Source organism: Pollicipes pollicipes, unplaced genomic scaffold (genome assembly GCF_011947565.3).
Source record: "Pollicipes pollicipes isolate AB1234 unplaced genomic scaffold, Ppol_2.1 Scaffold_5724;HRSCAF=6776_pilon_pilon_pilon, whole genome shotgun sequence".
Taxonomy (NCBI): Eukaryota; Metazoa; Arthropoda; class Thecostraca; order Pollicipedomorpha; family Pollicipedidae; genus Pollicipes; species Pollicipes pollicipes.
Genome location: NW_023596746.1, coordinates 48,565,112 through 48,576,036, shown reverse-complemented (window position 1 = coordinate 48,576,036; position 10,925 = coordinate 48,565,112). Strand labels below are relative to the sequence as shown.

General features: G+C 62.3%; 1 protein-coding gene across 1 annotated transcript; it reads left to right on the top strand.

Annotated features, from left to right (window-relative positions):
- Nucleotides 1-60: 60 nt before the first annotated feature.
- LOC119103131 (syntaxin-binding protein 5) lies at nucleotides 61-10,517 on the top strand. Its single transcript, XM_037226582.1, has 8 exons — nucleotides 61-97; nucleotides 628-741; nucleotides 1,967-2,152; nucleotides 2,706-2,814; nucleotides 3,078-3,161; nucleotides 6,916-7,011; nucleotides 7,649-7,773; nucleotides 9,458-10,517. Exons 1-8 carry the CDS (start codon nucleotides 61-63, stop codon nucleotides 9,718-9,720), a joined length of 1,014 nt encoding a protein of 337 aa, XP_037082477.1. The 3' UTR covers nucleotides 9,721-10,517.
- The last annotated feature ends 408 nt before the right edge of the window (nucleotides 10,518-10,925 follow it).

Below are 10,925 nucleotides of genomic sequence, written 5' to 3'. Positions count from 1 at the left end.
GTCGGGCCATCACAACGAGTTGTCGCGTCCGCGACATATCTTTTTCGCCCCGACTTGTCAATGTCCCTGACACATCGTGTCACCTCCCCCAAGATCGGTAAGCCCCCCCCCCCTCCAACGCCTGGTGACATTGTCTGCCAGCACAGGCCCTTCAGGTGTACGCAGGACAGGTCTACGAGTCCCCAAGGGACCAATCTCCAAATGGCCTACGAGCATGACTTTCAGGACAGTGCTCACTATCAAAGAGCCGAATAAATCTTGTCGGCTCTAAAAGCCGCGCAGGCCGGCTGGCTTTCCATGTGTAAGGTGACGCACTGTTAGCGGTGCTGTCTGCTGCGCCTGTGATAGTCACACGTTGTCAGCCCGCCGGCCCGCTGCCGCCGTCGCTAACGTCCAACCAGCACACGCATCAAAGACACGAGCGCGCTCAGCCTGGTCGGGTCGCGGCCGCCCCAGCCATGGGTCGTCAGCAGAGCGCCGGCGGGGCGGTGCCGTTCGTTTCCCGGCTGCCAGCCAGGGCGCTCTACGGGCCGGCGCCGTCGCCAGTTCATACCTCGTCGCATCCGACTCGCACCCGTACGATATTGACGGCGGTGTGTGGTGTGACGCACGCCGGCGCGGTTGCAGGTTCCATTTTCCGGTTGAGTGGTGTTATGCAGTGCATCGGCCTGCTGGACAGCAGCGGAGCTCGGCTACAGGCGGCCTTCGAGCCGTGGCGGGACGGCGGCAAGGAGCGGACGCGTGAGTACTGAGCCTGCCGGGCCCCGCCGCCGGTGGCGCGCAGCCAGCGCTCGGCTCACGGGCCGGACGGGCCGCGCCTCGTAATACATCAAGCGCAGTCGCACGACAGCGGGCGCTGTGCAGACGAGCAGCGACAGCAGCGCAAAATCTCGATGGTAATCACCGGCAGCGTAATGGGGTAAACCAATAGACCGTGCCGGCATGCTTGCAGAGCCTATAAAACATTATGACATGCTTTGCCAAACCAGTCTCCATTAGACTGTGACGCCCTGCGCCGACCAGACCACCGGCTGGCGAGGTCCTGAGCACGTCTGGGAGGGGGAGGGGCTCCTAAGCCAACCGCGTGGTGACCACCTGGAGCTCATCATTCCAGCTGTGCCACCGCTGTGCCACCAGGCAGCTCTTTCCTCTAGCACACCATGTCAGTGCATAATGTGTAGGGGCCAGAGTATTTACGTTGGGCGTACCAGGGGCATTTAAACGGGGCGTGGAGACCCGACTAAAGCCACGACTGCGACAATGTTCAGGTACCTTAGTATGGACGTCATAATGCAGTAAGGTCGGGGATGCATTGTTGGGCCTTGGTAACGAGGGCCAGTTGTAGTTAGTCTAGAGAGTCAAGGCGCCCTCCCGAGCCGCGTCCGATTCCGCCCGACCCCGCCCGACCCCGTCCGATTCCGGCCGGCCCCGCCCGACCGCGTCCGATTCCGTCCGACCTCGCCAGGGCCGCGTCCGATCCCGCCCGACTCCGCCCGACCCCGCCCCCCACCTGACTCCGCCCGAGCCGCGTCCGATCCCACCCGACCCCGCCCAAGACGGGTCCGATCCCGCCCGACCCCGCCCGAGCCGGGTCCGATCCCGCCTGACTCCGCCTGAGCCGGGTCCGATCCCGCCCGACCCCGCCCGAGCCGGGTCCGATCCGGAGTCTCGTTCCCACCCGACCCGATCCGGCGCCGTCTCCAAGGCTAGATATGTTGTCCACCCAGTGTAAAGCCGGCGGCGCTGGCGGCCCTAATTCACGGCTGTCCCGTGGAGCGAGCGTCGCCGGGCGGCGCCGTTTCTTCACATGTGTCCGAGCTAATGCCGGACGATGGACGGCATCGCCGCGAGCGATCTGGGGGGGGGGGGGGGGGGAGGGGGCGGGTCTGCTGAGCGTGGGGTGTCGGCTCCGCGTCCGCCGAGACCGCGCCCGCGCCGCCTGACCGCTCCCCCGCCGGCGCCGCAGGCACGCCGTCACGGCCGACGGTGAGCTCGTCCGGCTCGATCAGCGAGGTGGGCGACGGCCAGCTGCTCGTGCTCGTCTCGGACAAGCAGGCGCGCGTGCTGGCCACGCCGGCGCACAGCTGCCTCTGCAAGCTGCAGATCACCGACACATCATTCGTGGTCCGCGCTGACATCGTCTCTCTGAAAGGTCGGCGGCGCGTGGCCGCTCCCTCGCCGGCGCCCGCTCCGCGCTGGGGCCGCCCGCTCGGTGGGCCCGATTTAGCGCGCCTCTGCCGCCGACGGCCTTCAGCGCAATCACTTTGAGTGCTTGCCTTTGAATTATGTGTCCGTGGGGGTCGCTGAATGGTGGCATCCACGCGGGAAGGAGGGCCATCTGTGGGTCCAGTGGGTGTGGTTACATGTTGTATGGCTCGAACGCCCCCTTGGGTGTAATCTTGACATCTACAGCTGCTTAGATTTAGGGCAGCAATAGGAGCTCAATACTAATAGTGTTTGCTTGCGTTGCCAGCGGCGCGCTGCCTGTTTGTATGCCAAACGGTGACATCAATCCCAGATCCTTTGAACAATTATTATTAGATTGGAATTCGGAGACATAAGCATGCTGAAGCGGGCCCCATTTGCAAGGCATGGCGCCCTGATATGCCTCGCGTCAGGGCCAGCGCCCATCATAAGCAGCCGGCCGCGGTGTGTTTGACGGGGACTCGGCGGCGCGACCATCGACGGCGCCTTCTCGTCGACAGACAGCGTATGTCTGGTCTGCTATCTGGCCAACGGCCGTCTCAACACGTACAGCCTGCCCAGCCTGCGGCCCCTGCTCGAGGTCGACTTCCTGCCGCTGAACGACCTCAGGTCAGTGCTGCGCCGCCCCCACCCTCCTCCTTCTACCCGGCCCAGGCCTCCGGACACTCACGCCCGCAGGCATGAGCATGCCACACCCGGACACGGACACGGACACGGATGAGTGTTGGCGTCCGAGCGGCGCGCTCGCTCGCTCGCTCACACACTGAACACTGTCCTCGTCTGTCTGTCTGTCTCTCTCTCTCTAGCTCGCGCTCTCGCCGGCCCGCTGCCGCCCAGCCGGTGCGCCATCTCACCCCGCTCTATGCCTGCAGTTTTCAGACGACAAAATCCGCCATTGCCGACCCAATGCTGGCCATATGGGGTCAACAAATGTTTGTTAACGAAGACACCACGCAGTAAGTGACATGTTACACGTGCCTACACTAGCGGCTCCCGTCTTTGGAGCCTGTTTGTCTCGCTTCTCTTCCCCGCTGGCTGACTTCTCCGTCTCTCTATCTGTACATAGCCTGCGAACGTGACTGGGCCACGCGGCAATTTAGCTTGCGACCGATGGCCTGTCCTTTGGCTCCCCCAACCCACGCCGATGCTCGAGTCACTTCTGCGACGGCCCGTGCCTTCTCAATGATGATTTGGAAATGCAGATGCAGAAGCCGCGTATTTTCGCCTGGAAACTCGACGGCCTTTGTTCTCTTTGTTGTCCGAATTCGAGTTCCAAGATCTTTCAGATGTTACAGAATGTTTCATAGATTTACATCGCCAACTATGCTAATCCTTGCTCATAAACGTCACGAGACAAAGTTAAATCAAAGACAAAATCGTTCTGGATAAGGAAATCGGGACGGGGTCGTACAAGTCGTCGTCTGGGAGAAGCTATGCGGCGCTACGACAGATACTGGCTAGAGGCCGGTCACTGCTAACGGTCGCCGGCTCTGGCTGGGCGAGACTCTGTGGCGATGTGGGTCGAGTTGGTGACGCCGTGGTACATACGGCCAGGACGGCCTGGCGTCACCGCCGCCTTCCCCTCACCCGCCGGCCGCCGCTCACCCCCGGCCGCCCCTCCTGCTGTCGTCGCTTCCCAGCCGACGTCGCCAACCTCACTTGTTTTTTTTGTGTTCTTGTTATTGGTTTTGCTATGAGAAGGGAAGATGGTCGATATGTTATGGGTGTTATGGGCACCTGTATTCATGACTTATTAGTTTGGTTAAGCATGACCTTCATCAGCCTGTTTTGTCACTCACTTCGGGTTCTCGCAGCCATATGAGGTTTGCCATCAAGTCAGGCATTATTCTTCTGCTTGGTATCTTCCAGTTCTGAGCAGGCTCCTGTACTGTCCAAAGACGTCTCTGTCCTTGTCTCTGAATGGCTGAGTACAGACATGTGAAGGCGCTTCTCTGGTGGAGTGAGACGTGACCGCATGCCTCCAAGCCGCCGTAAATATAGCTGATATGACGCAGTGGCCGGCGCATATGCATGTATCTACAGATGATACACATTAACGTCGTTCGTGCGGTATCATGTCGTTAAAGTAGCATTTCAAAGCCCTAGCAGCAACGACAAACTATGTTAACTCTGCTGCAGCTCATAGTCGGGACCATTGGGATTTTTCGGGTTTTTATTTTCATGCAGTGCCAAAATTGTAATGTCCAGTTCCGCAAACGTGTGTGTGTAGGAGGCGGGGGGGGGGGGGGGGGGGTTATCTTCGTCTATTTTCCTTTGTGCCGGACCACACGACAAACAACAAACATAATTATCGTAAACACAATCGGCGGTAGAAAGCAATAAACGAGAGGACCACGATCAGAAGATGATTTGGCTGGTACGCATCTTCTTTGAAGAGCGCTTGTTACCGTTACTGACAGCGGCCGTACGACGCGTACTGTAAGTCGATGAAGCGCACGCCAAAATTGTCTGTAGGGCGGATGGATACCGCGGGCACTAGCGCGGAGGGGTGGTGCGGTTCGCCCTCCAGTGCACCGTCGAAGCCGGCAGCGAACGGTCCGCGCGCCGGCGGCGCCAGCCGAGCGTCGGCCGCCGGCCGGTGGTGGCGAGCGGGACGCTCTCTGTCGTCAGTCGCCGCGCCCGAGGCGTGCCGGGCTCACGGCCGCACACGCCGTCCGAGAGAGCTGGCGTACAGGGCGCCAGCTGCCGTCAGTCGCCGCGCCCGAGGCGTGCCGGGCTCACGGCCGCACAGGCCGCCCGAGAGAGCTGCCGTACAGGACGCCAGCTGTCGTCGTGTTGTGCATTGCTGCAGCTCATTGCCGTAGATCCGCCTGCGCCTGCGATTGGTAGCATGCTCGCTGGGTTTGCACGGCTCTCGTGGTTGCACTGTGTTGAGAGGCATGCGTGAAAACTGGAAGCATGAAATAGGTTCAGTCGTGGATTATCAGACAAGGATGGAGTCGGCTTGAGTCGCTTGCACATGTTAAGCAATCACGTTTGGAAGTGATGACCGTCCAGTCATGTACCGCACACTGCCCTAGTCATACCTTACACCGCTTGTTGTGGGATGGCCACATTCTGGATATAAAACGGTCTCATTCCTTTGCATCCAGTTTCTGAGTCGGCGTGATTTTAAGCTACTGTTCCTCCTGGGGAGTGCCGTGCGCAAAGTATGCAGTGTTTGCACCAAATGATGCCAACATCGATCGTGTCCTTGTAGGTTAGGTTACTGTGCGAAGTGGTCATGATGCATCCCTGGTATGCCATCGATCACAACTAATCACCGTAGAACGCCGGAGAGCCTCTGCCCATAGCACACCGGAGAGCCTCTGCCCATAGCACACTGGAGTGCCCCTGCCCATAGCACACCGGAGAGCCTCTGCCCATAGCACACCGGAGAGCCCCTGCCCATAGCACACCGCAGAGCCTCGGCCCATAGCACACCGGAGAGCCTCTGCCCACAGCCGCACAAACGCGCCTAATTGCCTGCTTTGTTGGGTTATGCGCACTTCATCACTCACCCATACATGTCAGAAATTGTACGCGCTTAAACGGCGAGCGGCGGAGTAAAGGTTGTGTGATAAATCATAGCTTGCTTTTCATCATGTGATGTGCTGTGGGAGAGCCGATTTACATCAGTGAACTGGCGCACATCGTTGGTACGCACTTGTTTCAGAGTCATCGTTCTGTGGCCTGCCGCACCGCTGCCTGCATGTATCGGGTTTTGACACGTTTAGGTTGGGACGGAGTTTTCACGTGTTCATTCTTATTTCGCAAAACGATAGGTGGAACTTGCCCCTCGACACTGTACATGCCTCTTGCGTGGAGGATGACAACACTGAGACACAGGGTTGACCCAAAGAAGTATGACATATTACATCATGAACGTTCATAGACTTCAAGTACGTGACGTTACTTGAAATGACGAATGTAGAATTGTCTCCGTAAATCAGTGCTAGGAAGATTCGTGATGGGCCCATGCATGCAGGCTTGCATTCAGCCATCCGTCACGATGTAGGGGTTCTGTGCTCCCGACACCATTGCCCCGCTGAGAAAGCGTCGACGTCCGGCGGTCGTGGTGAGTCGAAGTCGGATACGAACCGCGCTGCTCAACTGGACTGAACACGGCCGGCGGAGCGCCAGAGTGACGTGTCACTGGCCGTCCGGTGACGTCACACCAGCCGTCCGATGACGTGATGCTGGTCGCCGGGTTACAGCGGACGTGCCATCCAGGGTTTTGGCCGGATGTAATCGAGCTACGTTCACTTTCGCTGGTTGATGGAATGACGGCTGACGTGTTTACTGCTCAGGGCCGCGTGCGCTGGCCGTTCGAGCTGGATGGTGCGCCACCGTACGGGCCCGCTGGCCCGCTGGCCTGTGTGGAAGCTGACGCCGGCTCGGGGGAGGGGGGGGGGGGGGGGGGAAGGGAGGCAGCGCGACCGTGTGGAGGCCTGTGCAGGTTCCGGGGGTCCAGCGCTGCCCTCTGTGAAGGCCGCCGCCGCCCCCGGGACCCAGCGCTGCACTGTGTGGAAGCTGACGCCGGCTCCGGGACCCAGCGCTGCCCTGTGTGGAGGCCGTTGCCGGCTGCGGGGGCCCTGGCGTGGCTGATGGGTGGCGTGTCGTTCGGATATCCGGCGGCCGGGCGGCGGCGAATGCCCAGCCGCCGGAGCTCTCGGAGGTGTCTGACGCGGTGCGGGCGTCCACCAACAGGATGGCGCGCACCTTCTGCATCAGCAACCACGGCCACGGCATGTACCTGTGCTCGCCCTCCGAGGTCCAGAAGTTCACCATCTCGGCCGACTTTTGGTGAGGCCTCCAGACGCAGATGAACCTGGACTGCGGTGTTGCAGCGGCGGGGAGGGGCTCAGTGGCGCAGGGGTCCCGGGTCAGAGACGGCAGTCATTGTCTTCAGAGTGCGGAGCCCGTCTGTCTGGCCGGTACCTTCCAGGAGGCGGTTCTTGTATACGATCCTGGTAAACATGCTGGATTGATGTGATCAGCTTTGATGTATCGACGGTATTGCCGCCTTTCTCACCGGACCAGCGGTAGGAGAGACCTGTATTATCATAGTCATATCAGATTGCTTCTTGGTGAGCTCAAGATGAGTGGACCACATGCCAGTTGCATGTAAAGAGGCCCTTCTGCGCAGGCCAAATATTCCATACGCTAGCAGGCGGCTGCTCTTCTTGGCCTTTTTCCCGCCAGTGCAGAAAACCCCCTTCAGACGCATGTTGCAGACCAGGACAATCACGGCCGTTGGCTGCTCTGGATTGGCTGGACTCTGATCGACAGTGAAGGCGCGTACGACCGTCGGCGGCACTTGCGTGGCTCGCGCCATATGTCAGCCGTCGCTGGCGACGGTGAACTCCCGCGGCCGGCGCCGATGCACAGTCGACGGCCGCGGCCCCGGCCCGTCCCGTGACCTGGTGACCTCCTGTTGCAGCACCCAGCTGCAGGACATGGTGGGCGAGCTGTTCCTGGCGTGCGACACGCCCGAGCCACCGCAGCAGAGCTTCTTCAAGGGCCTGTTCGGCGGCGGCGTGCGCTCCCTGGACCGCGAGGAGCTCTGTGAGTGGCTGGCGGTCGGCTGGGCCCAGCGGCAGAGGCGCGCGGCGGCTGTGGGCAGCGGCGCCGCACGCGGCAGGCTAGCGGCGCCCGTGGAGGGGCTGTCGACGCATCACTAATGGTGTCGGCGACTCGGCGCCGCGACGTGTGTCCATCGACTCGCGTGGCTAATGATCTCGTCGGCTTGACAACATTCCAGCCGTGTGTCGGCCGGCGTGACTAATGATACCGTCGGCGCGACATCTCCGCCGCCGATCGATGTGTGTAACGATCTTATCACCGGCTCGTCAGCGTTTCACCTGTTTGCCAACGCGTTTGGCCGGCGATATCGTCGGCTGGCGACGCCCCACACCAGTTAAGGTGTGAGGCCGAGAGGGGGGGGGGGGGTCTCGGTCCGCCCTCTCAGGGCGGGGCGCCACCCGGGCTGGCCGTCCTCTCCGGGTGCGGTCGGTGATGAGCGGCGGAGATGTCGCTCTGATGGAGATGAGTCTCTGCCCTCTCAGGGCGGGGCGCCGCCCTGGCTGGCCGTCCTCTCCGGGTGCAGTCGGTGGTGAGCCCCGCTCTGCCCTCTCAGGGCGGGGCGCCACCCTGGCTGGCCGTCCTCTTTGGGTGCGGTCGGTGGTGAGCCCCGCTCTGCCCCGCACGGAGCCGATGCCGGCCACCGCGGCGCGTCTCAGGCGGCCGGTGCGCGCTGGTCTTCGCCGTGCTGCTGAAGGAGGGATTAGGCGCCAGTTTCAACCCGGGCGGAGAGAGGATGTGACTAAGACACGGAGCGGCGGGGCTCCTGCGGGTCGGAGGACGGATGCGCCCCCCCCCCCCCCCCTGAGCGGTCTGGACGACCTCACGCTGCATATAGGAAGCAGTCCCCCGGTCTGGCAGCCCATTATTTGTATTTACTAGATCTTTATTAGTTTATTACGGCATTGGATTGCCGTAGAGACCGGTGCTACATTTCACTTCACCGGATTGTGTGGGATAAAGCCCGTGAAATATGTTAGGCTTTAATTGTGCTGGCGCTGGCGCCGAAAATTCAACTGCTGGATCTGTGTGCAATTCGGAGACTACTAACGGACTTAACTGTTTTATCTCAGTGGTCGGTGTCCAGCTCTGCTGGCCGGTCGACTGACGCCGCTGTTCCGTTAAGGTTGTCATGCTGGGCCGCTGCCGTCTTTTGGCCCATGCTAAGGCGTTGCGGTTCGCGGTGCGCGGGTGGGAAGACTTAAGGAAAGGCGAATTCCACCAGCGGTTAGACTGACACCCTGGAATCGTCAGGACAGTCCGTGGCCGGGTGAGCTCGGCAGCCACGGTGTGAGCAGGCCGCTGTGCCGCGGGCGTGACGGGAGGCGCCCGGCCGTCGGTCCAGCGCGGCCGGCTGACACTGGCGTGCACTCCTGTGGGCGTGTGCTCCCGCTGACGTACGCCTCCACTAGCGTGTGTTCCCACTGACGTGTGCTCCTGCTGGCGTGACCTCCACTGGCGTGTGCTCCCACTGACGTGTGTTCCTACTGGCGTGTGCTCCCGCTGACGTGCGCCTCCACTGGCGTGTGCTCCCGCTGGCGTGTGCTCCCGCTGACGTAACCTCCACTGACGTGTGCTCCCACTGGCGTGTGCTCCAACTGACGTGCGCTCCCACTGACGTGTGCTCCCGCTGGCGTGTGCTCCCGCTGATATGCGCGGTATTCCGCAGTTGGCGAGACGTCAGGCAAGGCGTCGCGCAGCGTGGCCAAGCTACTGACGGGTCCGACAGCGCAGGCGGAGCAGCTGCAGGCGCGCGTGGCCACGAGCGGCGGCGAGGTGGGCCGCGCCCGCCAGCTGATGGTCGAGCGCGGCCAGAAGCTCTCCAAGCTGGAGGACCGCACCGAGCAGATGATGGCCGACGCCGACAACTTCTCCTCGACCGCACACCAGCTAATGATGCGCTACAAAGACAAGAAGTGGTACCAGCTGTGAGCGGCCGGCGCGGGCGGTGCTGGCGCCTGGACTCGGCGGCGAGCTGCTGTTGTACTGTAGGGGTGATATTGGGCGGTCGAGCCGGGCGCCGCCGCCGGGCTCTCTACCCTCGCGTCGCGCGCATGGACCGATTTGTGCAATAAGGACGGCATGCGTGGCGGGATGGGCTTCGTGCGTTGTGGTTGTGCCCTTACCGAGGCGGGCAGGTGTTTGTACTAGTCCGGCCCCGGTCGGCGGGCCTGTGGTGGTCGCGTGGCGGGCGCTCTGTTGGAGCGATTTTAGACTGGACCACACCTTCACGGGCCAATTTCACCTCCCCCCCCTCCCCTCTCGTGCCCCTTGAAGTAGGCCGTGCGGTCTGTAGAGTGTCTCTGTACACCACTGTAACTTCCCAGATCTGGCGGCCGCGGTGACGGCGCCGCCCTCTATCGGGTGGAGTGGGCCAGCCTGCGAGGCGGCTCCGCCTGGCGGCCGCCGTCGTTGGACGGGCCCACTGGCTGACCCTCGGCCGTGACGCCCACGCCCGCGCCAGGCCGGACCGGGCCGCCACCCGCCGTAGCGTTTTGTTTGTGATAATCCACTGCGACATTCCGGGGAGAGGGCGGGCTGCACCCTTCCAGGGACGCGCACCGGCGCCGCCCCCGCCCCCGCCGGCTGCGGCGCCCAAATCTATTTTAGGAGGGGCTCGGGGCCCGAAGCGTGTGCTGGTGTTTGCCGGTGACGGTGAGGTGTCGGCGCCGCGTGGCGGTCGGCGGGCCGGGGCTGCGGGCTCCGGCCTTCGGAGCGACGCTGGTGGCCGGGGGCGTCAGGCCCGCCGCTCCGGGCGCCTGCGGACCGCGTGCGACCGCACCCTCTGATCGCCCCGACGGCTGTCGGCGGGCCGCGCGGGTCCGGCGTCGGTCGCGGCGCGTGGCGACAGCCGGGCCCGACGCACAAGAGCGGCACAGTGGCCGGGCGCAGGCCCGCACGGGCGACCAGCGTCCCGGCGCTGGTGAGAACAGCGGGCCCGCAGCCCTGGCTGACACGCGATTGTATTCGTTGGGCCAAATGATGTTAGATTGTTGGTTCGAGTTACCGGAGTTGTTTTGTTGGTGACTGGAAATGATTATGAATACACCGGCTAACTGAGCGGAGTGGTTCTGTGGAACGCGAAAAGAAATAATGACTATTATTGGGACCGGACGCTCAATAGGCGGTATTTGCCA